This window comes from Lutra lutra, chromosome 5 (genome assembly GCF_902655055.1).
Source record: "Lutra lutra chromosome 5, mLutLut1.2, whole genome shotgun sequence".
NCBI classification, from domain to species: Eukaryota; Metazoa; Chordata; class Mammalia; order Carnivora; family Mustelidae; genus Lutra; species Lutra lutra.
Window position 1 is genome coordinate 49,373,706 of NC_062282.1, and position 15,485 is coordinate 49,389,190.

General features: G+C 34.4%; 1 protein-coding gene and 1 non-coding gene across 3 annotated transcripts in view; one reads left to right on the plus strand and one right to left on the minus strand.

Annotated features, from left to right (window-relative positions):
* CLINT1 (clathrin interactor 1) overlaps positions 1 to 15,485 on the minus strand; it is a 60,457-nt gene that overhangs the window by 13,042 nt on the left and 31,930 nt on the right. For both annotated transcript variants that reach the window (XM_047729901.1, XM_047729900.1), the window contains exons 2-8: positions 13,231 to 13,335; positions 12,593 to 12,689; positions 11,079 to 11,187; positions 9,935 to 10,099; positions 6,908 to 7,085; positions 3,266 to 3,512; positions 2,399 to 2,468 (exon numbers count right to left, since the gene is read on the minus strand). In XM_047729901.1, the coding sequence (XP_047585857.1) occupies positions 2,399 to 2,468; positions 3,266 to 3,512; positions 6,908 to 7,085; positions 9,935 to 10,099; positions 11,079 to 11,187; positions 12,593 to 12,689; positions 13,231 to 13,335 (971 nt within the window). The remainder of the gene's footprint in view (positions 1 to 2,398; positions 2,469 to 3,265; positions 3,513 to 6,907; positions 7,086 to 9,934; positions 10,100 to 11,078; positions 11,188 to 12,592; positions 12,690 to 13,230; positions 13,336 to 15,485) is intronic.
* On the plus strand, positions 6,361 to 6,467 carry LOC125101411 (U6 spliceosomal RNA). The gene has a single exon (XR_007127826.1). It is a non-coding gene; the product is annotated as a U6 spliceosomal RNA (small nuclear RNA).

A 15,485-nucleotide genomic window follows, 5' to 3' on the forward strand; every position in this document is an offset into this window, starting at 1 on the left:
TGATGGTAATATTGTAAGAACAGGCACATCTGGTAAATGACACCCATACGGCATACCAAGTAGCAATGCGAATATGGTAGATTCTTCGACTTTTTCACGTGTAGGTGGCGAAGATTAAATAATATTTTTTCCACTGCTCAAGTCAATTTAAAATAGATTACTAAAGTATTTAAATAGAGATTTGGGAAACAAAATTTATGTACTGACTGAAGAGCGTTCTACACAAACTGGGTAAGCATTACTGTTTCAAGCAGAAGATAACTTTAAAAAATAATTCTGATGTAGACCTATATTCAGTTTGTTTTTAGAGAATATTATGATAAAACAAATGCCAAGGCAAGAAATTTCCAAAATTCCAGACTCTGTCTTAATTACTGTAATAATATTAATTGCTACTTCTATTTAATTAGTCAATCTACTGTTTACATTGGAGAAGAAAAAGCTCTCAATGGTTTCTTGCCAAACAAAGGAAGCATGTAGGGATTTAATAATTCTGTCTGTTCAGAGTAATCTTGGTATCACTGAGGAAAAAAGTTACATCACTCATCTGACCTTCCTAGTTAATTCTTCTCTGACTGCTCCATTAAAACTTTCCACAGATGCATGAAAGGGGCTCCTTAATATTTCATGCCAGGAAGTCCAAAATAGTTGATATTCTGTGACACTATGTTTTATTATATGACTACACACTGTTAATACTACAGTTAAGATTTTCTCTTTATTTATTTTTTTAAAAGATTTATTTGACAGAGAGCACAACCAGGGGGAGCAGCAGGCAGAGGGAGAGGGAGAAGCAGGCTCCCTGCAGAGCAAGGAGCCCGATGTGTGGGGCTTAATCCCAGGATCCTGAGCTGAAGACAGACAACCTAACCGACAGGCCACACAAACGCCCCTACAGTTAGGATTTTAAACATACAAAAAGACACCACATAAACTGTTAACAACTGATGTAGTTTTTCGTAATCTAGGGCATGAGAGTTCAATGGAGTTCACAAAATATTTTAGAACATTTAAAAGTTACAGAAAAAAGGGAACAGGAACTGAAGAAGCTCAGAAACTTGGTTGAACCAGATGCCTCATGAAGTTCAATCCCAATCCAATAATTTTATGATAGTGGGCAAGGAAAAAGGAGAAAATACCAGAAGATTTTCTATTAATTACATGTACTACACTATCAATGAAAGTACTTTCTATCACAGACTTCCATTTAAGCACTAATGTGAATTTTAAAACAATTCACTTGAAAAATCACTACACACATCGAGGAACAACAGATTTACTTTGCATATTATATAGCAATCTTACCATCTACATTTCAATGTGAAATAAACTTTAAACAGGTTGGGAAAGATCATCTTTAAACGGAAGTTGTATTCTTAAGGTGTTTTGACTTGTAGCATAGGACTTTATTAGAACTCCATAATCATCAAATGCAACCTAAAATGCCAATTTTCTTGGGAAAAAAAAAAACAACAAACCCAATATACAGGGAAATACTCAAATCAAATCTGGCATTTACTGAAAGTCTAACTGAAGAAATCATTAATCCTATCTCTAAGAAAATCTTGGTAAAGAGTCCACTGTTTTGCTACGGCCTCCTTAAAATATGTCAAGTAGGTGGTTATGTACTTTTATAGAATTCCCCTTTCCTCCAAAGCTCTCATCATGTTGTTGTTTTTTTTTTTTTAAAGATTTTATTTATTTATCTGACAGAGAGAGAGATCACAAGCAGGCAGAGAGGCAGGCAGAGAGAGGAGGAAGCAGGCTCCCTGCTGAGCAGAGAGCCCAATGCGGGGCTCGATCCCAGGATCCTGAGATCATGACCTGAGCCGAAGGCAGCGGCTTAACCCACTGAGCCACCCAGGTGCCCCTCTCTTCATGTTTTTAACTAGGTAACTATTTGTGACTCGTTGATTAATGACTACTTCTTCCACCTGACCTTCCCACGAGGGCAAGAACTTTGTTTCACTAAGCAGTATACCTCAAGCATGCAGACCAGTGTCTGGTTCAATAAATACTTGTTGAATAATTGAGTAAAAAGTTTAAATGAATGCTACTACAGCTAATGCTGACAGCCAGAATTAAGATTTAAGGAAAGGCAATAAAATGGGCAGAGCAGTACATTTTGCTTATAGAGAAAGCAAAGGAACCCATTCAGCATTAAGAAATTAAGGAGAAAGAGAGATAATACTGAATTATTGGTCAAATATTTAAGCACTCCTCTTCACCTTAGGCAATTAAATCATTTTCCCAAATAACGGTCAAGGTTCATTAATTTATTAAAAATAAATCCAATGCAAAAAAATTTATTTTTCATTCTATCTTTTATTTGGCATTTTGAAAAACTACTCTGAGATCAAAGGTTACTGAAAAGAAAAAAGCCAATGTGGAAGCTTACCTGTTGATTGGCTGGTGCCATCAAATAGATCAACAAGGTCACCAGATGACTTGCTGCTAGGCACTGAAGTCTGAAAACACATGCAGAACTTAATAAAGCTTGGAAAACAAATTTCTACTGTTTTCCTAAACCTGCTCTAGTCATCTCTGATTCTCAACTTAGACACAAATAACTGTTAATATCCTATGGGTACATTTAATTTTCTGAAAAACATTCTTTTTAGAGTTAACTACAATCTGCAGGATACGTAAGAAAAATGTTTTCCCCTTGCTACTTCTGATGCGAAGACACGAACTGGATAAACACAAGCTGGGGAGACCGCCAAGACATTAGCTTGTGGCCAGGTTATCTAGTAGGTGGATTTCATTTCTGAGGGTGAATTAAAAAAAACAAATGAAGGCAGGAGAAAGTAGTGTTGCTACTGATCAGTAATGAGGCAAATAAGCCTCCCTTCATAGGAAATATAAAATGAGACTATTTCCCCTATATATGTAGTTGGTCCTCTTCTGTCATTTCTTGCAACTTCTAAATACTCCTGTTTTCCTTAGCGAATCTCAACTGTGTTTGGCAACCAGTCATGGTATCTAGAAGGAAACAAATGCACTAAATTCTGACTTGCCACCCTTCCCAAACGAACCCAAAGTGTCACGTCTACTTTTCATAGGAAGTGCATACACAATCATGCAGCAATTGGACAGGTTTCTTCCCCCAAAGAGATTTCTTATTATTGACTCTGAGTAATACAGCCCAGACGATCTATAATCAATATGATGGCCTAGGAATGCCAAACCCTATTAATGCAGTAATTCTAGAAGTAACCTATAAAAACGAAACTGTATATAGTGTGTAAACTCACGCCTTTCCCACCTTAAGTGAAGACTGAGGTGTATGAGTGGAAGCATTCTGATCTGGACTTGCTTTGTCCCCTGTGTAATGTGCTGCTGCTCCAAGATCAATGGTTTTAGAAGGATTTGCTGTGCGCTTGTGTCTGGTTGTGGTGGTCTCTGTGGCCTGTGTGATATGGATATGCTTTGTCGTCACAGTCTCCTCTTCATCTTTGAATTCACCTTTGGGAGATCGGCCTCTTCTTGCTTTCTTTTCCTCATCACTGTCGCTAAAAGATATTAAAAATGAAGCAAAATAATAAGACTAGGGATTATTTTTAAATGGAGCCCTCAGTTATTTGAGCTAAAGAATTTCAAAAGCAGTAACTCCAAAATTCCATACCCTGACTATTTGACAGGGATCAACAGAATGTTATCCCAGCTATCTGAATAATGATATGTATGTGTTGGGGAGGGGAAATGGGATCCCGGTCAATTCCCTAGATAAGTCTAAAACACTGCTACAAAAACATATTTACATAAATGTGTACAAATAAAGCCTGAAGTAATTCAAATGCTTATTATAGATTTAAAGCTTAATTAAAAAATAAAATGGCAGTATTATCATATCAGAATCAACTGATGAGATCCTGTGTACTCAAACATCTGCATTTGATGACCATTTTCTTGAAATGGATGGTGTGCAAACTTCAGTCCCATTTGAGTAACAATTCTGTCACTGATTCATACACTCATATAAACATATAATAAAATATTACAATTTCAGTGGACACATCTTAAACACTATCCCAACTAAATTCAAATGATTAAATGTTCACCTGTAAATGCAAAAAAATAGAAGTATGGCACTTTACAACAACAGTGCTCTATTTTACTTAGTATAAGGAGAATAAACTTTTACCTTACTATGAAAATTGCTTTATAGGAAACAAGTATATTTAAAATGTTTTGAAGTAATTCCTTTTTAGGCATACCCAAAACAATTCTCTTTTTTAGTGGGGCAAAAGAAAAACATACATAATAATTTTAAAAAACTAGGTTTTTCATATGCCATGAATTTAAAACATCAGCACTAATTTGTTCTTCAATAATAAAGCATTAAGGCTTTTTTGTGGTGCTAGCAAGACAGAAATTACCTGAAATATGTTCCATTACCTATATTATTTAATTTTAGAGTAGATGGTTTAATTTATAAATACTCTGAAATAAAACACTTAAAATTATACTAATTCATCTCAGACAAATCTAAAGCCATTCTACTTAAATATAAATCAATTTGGAACCTCTATAATTCAAGGATCAAGAAGAGATTCTCAGATACAGCAAAAGGGTTAAAGGTATTCTTATCTATAAGCATTTTAGGGAATCCACAAGTTCTGATTAAGTGTTCAAAAGCCCTTGTCTTACATCAATTTTTTAGCAACAGATAACCTAAAGATTCCCACCATCAGCCCTGTAAGTAAAACTAGAATTTCTTACCTTTCGGATGTCCAATTTAGTATCAGTGCAAGGTAATTTCTTTATATGATGAGATTATAAAACTGACTGGCACATAATGAAATGGAAGCTTCGTATCTGATCAGTGTTCAAAAATTCCTGAATCTAATAATGAACTAATAATAAGTCTGACATTTTGGTAACATGCCAGAGGTCACACAGAACTTTGTCTAAAAATATACCCTCCTTTCACAAATACTTGAAGATGTAAAGTCCCCTGGTGTGCTCTTCAGTTACTATGATGAACAATACACTCTATATTTTTACTCTTTTAAACCCAAATACTCTATATAAAAGATTTAGGAACTAGAAGAACCTGTTGTAGAGGTAACATTAAAAAAAAAATCAAGCAGGAAACAGAAAAAAAGAAAAATTGAGGGTGGTAGGGTAAAGCAACAGCACAAGAATGCACATAGATCTCTAACCAGCCTACCTACATGATTTCAACATTTATTCAGGAAATAGCAACACATTATATGGCCACTGTGTTTTCTAAACCAAACTAAAAACGCAAACACACAGGCCATGAGAACAATAATAAGAGAAAAAAATAGAATATTCTCAGAATATCTGAGTAGGCACAGTTTCCCAAGTTTAGCATTTATTATTATAACGTACATACTCTTCAGTATAGAAGAGCTAAAAATGTAGTTGTAAAATAGATATATTCAAAGTATGAAAAGTAAATTCTGGCTCTTTGAAGATTATATTCCAGAAACAGTCTTTGAAAAAGGCATTTGAGAAATTTAATACAGAAACATACCAAGGGCACAGAACAAATGTTTTAAATTTCAAATTATATTTTTATTTTTACTTCTTTTTAGTGACCCCTAAATCTGAACTATTAAGATTTTTTTTTTTAAAAGGGGAAAAAGAGAGAGAGAGAGAGAGATATGGTACTTATTACAAGAACTCCCTTGAAGAAACAGCTCCATCACTAACTGTTACTTTAGGAAAGTTCCACACAGCCTGATTAGGCATCAGGTTTTACTTCTAAAAAATAATGGTAAATCCTTGATCTAGCCTATCCAAGAGAAATACTCTGAAGCACAAATGACAAAGAACTTGTAAAACTTGCTTTGCAAATGAAGTGCTTATATATATATATTACCCTTTTAACTTTTATATAGGTATATTGGTAGGTAAGAACAAAAAGTGAATGCTGAGTTGTTCAAAGTATTGTTCTACATAAAATGAAATACAAATGCCCTAACACCAGAAAATACAGTTTATGAAAACATAGATCTACACTTAAGAACATTTTAGCTTAAAAATTCATCTGGATTTTTTTTTCCTGTAACACTAGCATGAAATCATAACAAAATGTCATAGAAAGAGTTAAATTTCAAACACTTTAACTTTTGTTTAAACTTATTTAAGTTTATTATTAACAAATTCCATTATTCCTCAGCAATAACTTAGATGGCTGGCTGATCTGATGCCCAAATGCAAAATGAGCCACGGAAATTCTTACTGGGAATTTTTTTTCCCCCAATAGTCTGAATAAAAACACAGAAAATGTAGTCAACTCTAGAAATAAATGGACACAGACAACATGGAAAGTGTATCAATACTAATTACAAATAATGTTTGACCTAGCATCTTAAAAACAGCTGCAGAGTGTTCACATCAGCAGCAAATGCATTAAAACTAGAGTAACACAGAGAAGATTAGCATGGCCCCTGTGCAGGAATGACATGCAAATTCATGAATCATTCTGTATTTTTATACAGGGCATTTTTAGGGCAGTGCAACTGTTCTGTATGGTTCTATACTGGTGGATATTTATGCATTTCTCAACTGTACAACACAGTGAACCCTAATGCAAGTAACAGATTTTAGTTAAGAACAGTAGATCAATATTGGCTTTCAAGTGTTAATAAATGTATCACACTAATACAAGATGTTAGTAACAGGAGAAATGTATCTCTGTGTGTGTGCACGCATGTGCATGCATGAGTGTGTACATATATACCCATGCTCAGGACGGGGGGGTAACATGGCAACTCTGTTACTTTATGTACAATTTTTTTTTCTGTGAACCTAAAACTGCTCTAAAAAAAGAAAAGAAAAAAAGAAAATCTGAACTTCAGATAAACAAAAACCCAGCTTCATATGTGGAGTGTAGCATCCTTTCCAAGAGACCCAGGCAACAAAGTGTTAATACCTGCATCTTTCTGGAGAGTCTTCTCTGTCTTTCCTCCGGAACTTGCTGATGGTGTCATCAATTGTGCTTCCAATTTTATCACTCAGTTCACCCAATTTATCACTGAATGGAAAAGCACTCTTGTTTTTATCCCACTCTTCATCCCATTTTGATTTGGGTTCAGGATCATATCTTTCGCCTATATAAAGTATTAAAAAGAAAAGCAACTCTAAGGACATTAAATTCAAAAGGTGTCTATAGTCCTTATTTCTGAAGCTTTTCCTCATAATAAAATAGTTTTCAAAGGAAAACAGAGCGCTCGCACAGTGCTGGATCAGCACAATTACAGCAAGGCACACCATGTAGTGCCAGTCAGTAAGTGGCAGGAGTGCAGATTCAAAAGCTTCTGTTTATGAAAACTTACACCATCTTAATACAAAGCACAGCATATCAGGAAGTTCTTAAAAGAGCAGAGGGAAACACAAAAACCAACGCAGGCTATATAAGCTGAAGAGAAATGGGAATATTTTGTTTTTTTATAAAAGTCACACAATGCACGGTATTTCATTCTTGTCTCTTAATAGTTCTTCAATTATTAGAAAAGTACTGGACAGCATCAGTCTCTTAAAAAAACACCAACTATAGGTGACAGCACTCTGAATGCTACACATCCTGGTATGCTGTAAATATGCTGAAAATAACTGTCATTCTTTAAGTGTCAAACTAGAAAAATAATTCAATGGATTTCACGGCATGGGAAAACATCTTTTAATTATTATAAAAAAAGAAGAATGCTCTCACCACCCAGAACTACACAGACTAGAATCATGAAATATACTCAAGCAGTTCAGAACAGTGATGATCTATTAAAACACCACGTCTCAACATATGCTGGGATGGCAGAACCTTGGGAGACTCTGTGTGAATCTGAGAATAAAAACAATAGATCACGGCAATAAACAAAAACCCCAAAATGTCAAAATTTGTTTTAGACCCTGACCTTGGTGGCCTAATAAGAGGGATTCTAAGCACTAAAAAGAACCTCTCCATTTCCATATCCAAACTCAACCAAAAAGACACGAGTAGAAGGTACAGAGAAATCAGATGAGGTTAAAAAGAAAACAATGAAAACTAAGGCAGGCTGGAGAGAAAAGGGAAAACGCAATGAAAAATAACAAAATAATTAAAAGGTGGCTGGCTGAGCCTGTGTGCTGCAACTTTTGTGACCAAGTTCTGGTGGCCAAAAAGCACTCTGGAGATTGAATACCATTCTGCAGAACTGCCTGTTAAAACTGCAAAGCCAAAATTTTTGTAAAAGGATTTTAAAATATGTCCACTAGATCTGAAAGTGACCACCAACTTAAAGAGAACTTGACAAAATTTTAACCAGATGGCTTTATAAAAATGAGTGATTTTCCAATAATGTGAACACACATTTCAATGAAAATGTGATAAACTAGATTTGAAAAGACAAATTTATAGGAAAAATGAAAGCAGATGAAAATAAAACTGATTAATGTAATGGATATCCTACTAAATGAGTGTCAAAGATACTGGATTATTGGCAAGACACCATCTAAGGTCAAAATGAAAAGACACAAAACAGCTAAAGTTGATTAATTAAGTTTTTGACCAATAAATATAACATCACAAATAATTTTAAAAGGATGCGATACAAATACATAAGATTTGTTCAACTCTCCCTCTAAGGCAGATGTTGTAATTAGTTCACAGTGACTGAGTCTGAGAACTTATTCAATTTTATAAATTTATCTAATTACATATTGTGCTCATAAAAAGAGGGTTACAAACAAGTAGAATGAGGAAATGAGTTGCAAATAGCAATTTCTCCTCAAAAACACATTAAATTGCTCTATAACTACTTTGAAAAAGCTAAAGAACAAAATAACTACTTAGGTGAATAATCCAAAAATTTGTTATTCCACTAAACAAACAAAAACTCCAAAACATACAAATGATTTAGGAGAAATATTGTTGCCCAATTAACATCATTTTGTGATGCTTAGTCATAAAAGGAATTTTCCTGTTAAAAACATCCTTTAATAATTAAGTATAATTTTTTATCTTTGAGAGCAAGGAACAAAGATATTATTTTGTAGATAATCACAAGATAAGAAATAGAAAATTTTTACACAGTTCCAATGTAGGAGTTCTGAGATCCCAGTGTAATCCAAATACTAAAAAAACCTGAGATATGGGTGGGGGGAACTGAGAAGTCCCCATCTGTGGCTAAGTATACACCGCACTAGCCTGTCTGTGTATACACAAAATGACCAAGGAATGGTCAGAGCTTACAGAAGACAGAATGAATCCAAAGCAACATGTTTTAACAGAGAGTTATTTTCTGTGCCTGTTTCAAGAACCTAGTGATCTATTTTGGGGAAACTGTATTAGTATATTAAAAATAAACAGGAGCAATCAATGTTCTAGCTGCTCTTAAATGTGGTAGGAATAAAGTGATAGGCCTAGGTGAAAAACTGATTGTATTGTTAGTCTCCTTTTTCTATGTCAAATTAAAGTACTGTTTACTTAAGGGAAAAGAGACTGACGCAAAACTAACTTATAGGAAGCTTACCTGTTTTTGTCCCCAGATAGAGCTGATTTGTTCAAAATCTCTTCAAACTTTGTATTTTTATGCTCTAGATGGTGAGGAAGAGAAATGCTTTTTTCTTTTTAAAAATGGTAATTCCAAGAGGAAAGGGTATATATCTGTTTTGTTCTCTGTGTGTCAATTTAAAAAGTTTATAGTCATTTGATTAACTAATGGTTAAAATCGTATTCTTGAACGCACAAAAGTAAAAAAAAGAAAAAAGAAAGAAAAGAAAAGACAAGAAAGAAAAGAAAAGAAGATTCCTAATATCCATATAATAGAAGCCAAAATGAGTACTTCAATACATTAGTATTCTATTTCAGCGGTGGGGGCGGGGGATGGGGGGAGATTTTGGTCTTTTGTATTTCCGTGATTCTTAAAATACACACAAGGAAGCTAAACAAATGCTTAGGTGTCAGTTTGTCTTTGATACTTACTGTATCTGAATCCTCCAACACTGTCTGAGGAAACCCCAACATATTTGTCTTTGTTCTTCTTTGCTTTCTTTCGCTCCTCACGAAGCCTGTCGTCATCCTGGGCAAATTCAACCAATTCTTTCACCTTCTGGCGAATATTTATACCTTGATCCTTGCCATGCTCATCTGTGAGGATGGTAAGGGAGAAACAAAACCTTAAGAATTCAATTAATAAGTATCAAACCCTTTAACACAAAAAACAGACATGAAAATTTCAACATAAAAAAACCAACTTCAGTATTTAAAATTAACAAAAAGAGGCAAATAGTGCTATGGAATTTTGTCATTTTCTCATCGGCAAATTCTAAGTCTCGAGAAGCAATTCTGGCTTATAAAAGCATGTAAAGATGAATTTACAAGGACTATAGATACTGGTGCTACACAAGATCAGTGAAAGATCTACTAAAAAGCATTACTAATGATGACCATATGAAAAAGACTTATATCCATAAATGTTTTCTTTTCCTACAGTATTTTAACCACCACCACTACCACCACAACAACAAAAGATCCACTTTAACATTTTAACGACTAAAATGTACTCAAATGCTCTGGTTTCCCCAATACAAGTTTGGAAATAATAATTATCAGAATTTAGTGTGGCTAAAAAACTGAATTTTTAAAGTGCTTTCAACTGGGGTACACTACAAAATGAAATGTGATTTATTCTGTATCCTCGTTCACATTCAAAACACACTCTGGCCTTGCTGCCTTTGCACAGTAAATATTATTTGGTGGAAGGGGGGGAAAAAAAAAAACCCCAGCTTCAAACAGATGTGTGTGTTTTGGAGCTCTAACCTTTTCTTCCCATATGATTAAAGCTATTCCTTTATGGACACCACAGGGGACCAGTCTCCAGTGCATATTTTAATATAAACCCGAACACTCATGTTGTGTTGGTTCTGTTGTTATTAGCCAGTCTTTTCTGCAAGTTCTTGTCTTCACTAATTAATACTCTAGGGCCCCACGTCTTGGATTCTGCACTCGTCACACAACCAGCAATAGTCACATTCTAATTAGAGCGGAGAAGCTTCTAAGCTGGTTCAGGTGACTGACAACTCCAACTACTGTTTTAATTTGCTTATAAGGTTTTTCTATTGCTCACCTACAAAGTGGTAATTTTCCAGGGATCGCAAATCATAAATGTGTTCTCTGGCACTTGTAACAACACGCTCTGATCCATTCCTTATGAGGTAAGCTAGAAGCAGCAATGACTGTAAAAATACAAAGCACCAAATGATTTAACAAAATAAATTCTGATAGAGCTTTGGTAAATGGTTAAAAAAATAATTTCAACATCAGGAAATAAATAATCTTTGTGGGGGTAAGTGGGAGGCAGGGAGCGTTTCTTTACCTGACACTGGACTTTAAATACATAGTCTAAAACTTACATTACCAATTTGAAATTCCTTTTATAACCACGGTAAATAATTATACTGTCCACTGGACACCATGCATCAAAAGATTAAAAAAAAATAGCTCTCCAATATCTGATATATGAGACAAATGAACACTAAGCTTTTAGAAAGTGGCTCAATTTTTAGTTTTCACCTGAGCAATAGAGAACTGTGAGGTGTTCGAAATATCAATTTAAAGAGAACAATTATTTGGTAATTATATGATCCCACAGCATTTCCCCCAGATTAAATTAAATCTTGAAGTTAATGATGTGGCTTCTGTTTCAAGAACTGGCTGCCAACAAGTAAGAGAAAAAAAACATTTTATGGGGTTTCTTTTTGGGATGATGAAAATAAATTCTGATATTAATCAGTAGTGACTGCTGCACAACTTTGTGGATACACTAAAATTCACTGAATTATGCATTGTGAACTTAACTTTGCTTGGAACAAACGTGACATAAAGAAATATCAACTATTTCATCACAAATATTATACAAGCTGAGAGAATGACAGTGAATGTTTTTAGAAACAAGTAACATCAAAAACGTGGAACTAAATAAAGTACTGCTCTTCAATCCCGAAAGCCAACATACTGCTTTTAAAGTTTTAAATACAAATATTATATGCCATTTTTGAAAGCAAAGAAAAACTTATTCTGAATAGCAAGAAAATATGGTGGGTTTGGAAAACAGATGACAATCTGTAGAATTCTACATGGATGAAATCAGGACTACACGAAAAGAATCTGATAAAAAGCACATATTTGGAAATTTAAAATGCTAGAATTTTAATGTTTTATAATTTCTAATTACATTTTAAACTAACATATTGCTCATGTAGAATATTATGATAATATTGTAAATCAGGCGAATTTTTATGTAGAGATGAGAAACCGTATTTATATTAGACTGTGGTTTTCATCTTAATCGCTCATCCACTAAATACACATCCATCTATAGATTACTTTTGATATGCACAAATTATTTCCAGTAGAAAAAATAAAATGAAAGTATTTATAAATATTAATTTTAAGCATTTTACATTCAGAATAGTTGTTTATGGTTAATAGAAAACAACACACATAGCAAATCTTCTTTTACGTGTTTAAGAACATTCTGTTCTAGGATTTAATGTCCTTCGTAATCACTTACATATATATACCTTAAAATTTCAAGTGTTTGTTTTCAACATGTCAAATAATAAAAACTGATGTCCATACCTTGTAAACTCTTCTCCAATTTTTTTTGTTATCTTTTAACATTCGTGACCAAAGCATGTTCATAAGTTCTGGAAATTGTTCATACATAAATGTAGCCCTGAAAAAGAATAATTTTCCTCAAGACTTTGCAATATATTAATTTTAACAGTAGATGGCAGGCTTGTTCTAAGTTACTCTGTCTTCCCAAAGAGCTTAAAAAATTTAGTAAGCTTAATTCAAAAAATTTAGATATGCTTTCATTAAAATATTTTTCTCGCAGTTTGTGTAATATGTAGCACACGTGAAAACCCCACTAATTAATATCATCTTTCACAAGCCCTTTACTTACCAGGATAGTGGTCAAGATGCTCATCAAAACAATTTTCCTAACTTTATTTCAAGTTATTTTATACACATTTGTCAAAATTTTATGAAAAGCCACGGTAAGTCTTCTGAACTTCACTGATGAGAAATCTTTACTTTTTGAGCTCATTTTTAAAGGGAAATGGATTCTGTATAAAACTTTCTCTATTAATATCTGGATGATTATGCAAATTTATATCTGGCAGCTAAACTGTTTAAAACTGAAAGCAAATTTTGTATTTCTGTGTAAAGATAGCTGGATTCTTTCTGCACTGCTGAGTCAAATTATCACTTACTTGGCAATCTCTCCCATGAGTTGCCCAGAAGGTCCCCAAGGATCGTCATTCGTTGCTTCTCGAACCTTAGACTCGATCTCTGAATAATTCATAACCACATTGGTGCTGCAGAGAAAAAAAAATGCACACACAAACACACAAAGATTAGCATCAAAACTGAGAAACACATGAAAACTTAATAATGACACTAGTGGGTGTCCTAATGAGATACCTCTACGGGGTGGGAAAGAAAACATCTTCTGTGCGTAAGCTACTTCAAGGACACCATGTAACACATTTAAGTTGTATTTAAGAAAATTTTACTGTTCCATTAGCCTTCCAGAATACAGATGAGAGATTACATTAGAGCTGGCATAAGTCCAGTAAAAAATGGTTTGGGGTCAAATTAAAAAGAAAACTGAACATACTAGAGTCTATTATAAAACTAAGTTATTAGTTTTCTGACCAGATCTGGTTTACATGCACTCTTGCTTCCTTACAGATTTTCTGTAAATTAGCAAAATTATATAAGAGAACATTATTTATATTCCATTAAAAAAAGAAAAGCAATGGCAAACCAAAGATAACACTAAAAATATTTAGAATTGCTATGAATATTGAACTGTAATCCCTTGGTCTTTTTTCATGTGTATGTTTTCTATGTCACTAGTCACCATAAGCCTCGCTTTTGATGGCTACATAATATTTCATCAAGAAATTGTATGACAACATATTTAACTTTCACTTAAGACTTCAGCAGTGTCAAGAACATGGGTTCTAGGGGTGCCTGGGTGGCTCAATCGTTAAGCGTCTGCCTTTGGCTAAGGTCATGATCCCAGAATCCTGGGATTGAGCCCCACGTTGGGCCTGGCTCAGCGGGAAGCCTGCTTCTCCCTCTCCCACTCCCCCTGCTTGTGTTTCCTCTCTTGCTGTATCTCTGTCAAATAAATAAAATTTTAAAAAAAGAAGAAGAACATGGATTCTAGTAGTCAGAAAGATCTGACTCCAATTACTCTGTGACTTTTGGCAAAATTATTCTAATTGTCTTAAATTAGACAATTTAATTTTCCTCAAGCACAAAATGGGAGTAAGTAAGAAGAACACTACCTCAAAGGGTAGCACCTCAAACGGTATCTATTAGCACAGTGTCTGACTCACAGATATTGCTGAATACAGGTTAGCTGCTATTATTATTATTACAGATAATAATCACCTATTAAGAGAATTTTAAAATATTAAGTAATATTTTCATAAGAAAGAATGAACTTTGAATAGAGTACCTTAAAATTAAGATACAAGATGGCAAAAAGTTTGGTTATTAAAACAGAATTTCCATACTCAAATGGATTTAAGAATTTAGACATTCTGAGAAATAAATACTGTGAAAATGTGACTTGTAGTAGTAGTAGTATCCAACTGAAATCTAAAGCTACAATTATTACCCAGCACTTGTTCTTTTTTTTTTTTTTTAAAGATTTTATTTATTTATTTGACAGAGAGAAATCACAAGTAAGCAGAGAGGCAGGCAGAGAGAGAGGAGGAAGCAGGCTCCCTGCTGAGCAGAAAGCCCGATGCGGGGCTTGAACCCAGTACCTGGGATCATGACCTGAGCCGAAGGCAGTGGCTTAACCCACTGAGCCACCCAGGCGCCCCTACCCAGCACTTGTTCTAATAGATGCCTACGGATTTGGTCATTCAAATCTCCCACTTAAAATTAAGCCTCAGGGGCGCCTGGGTGGCTCAGTGGGTTAAGCCGCTGCCTTCGGCTCAGGTCATGATCTCAGAGTCCTGGGATCGAGCCCCGCATCGGGCTCTCTGCTCGGCAGGGAGCCTGCTTCCTCCTCTCTCTCTGCCTGCCTCTCTGCCTACTTGTGATCTCTCTGTCAAATAAATAAATAAAATCTTAAAAAAAAAAATAAAATAAAATTAAGCCTCAGAAACAGAAAAAAATAAAATCTGTCCACAATAACTTCCATATACCCGACTCTTGCTATATGGCTTTTCAGTTATCAAAAGGTTCTATTTTTTTTTCAAGTAAGGAAGGTTCAGCTGTAATTGGTATTCAAAACTGTTTCTCGAATATAAGGAAATATAAATTTTAAATTCACTGCAAATAGTTCTCCTTCTTTACCTTCAAAGAAAAAGACTAATAAATGGTTTGGGGTCAAATCTGAAAGGAACCATTACACATATAAATATGACTTGCCAAATCACAGAATAAATCTAGCTTCTAGATTTACATTCAGAAGACTGTTCTACTAAGGAGGAAAAGTGAA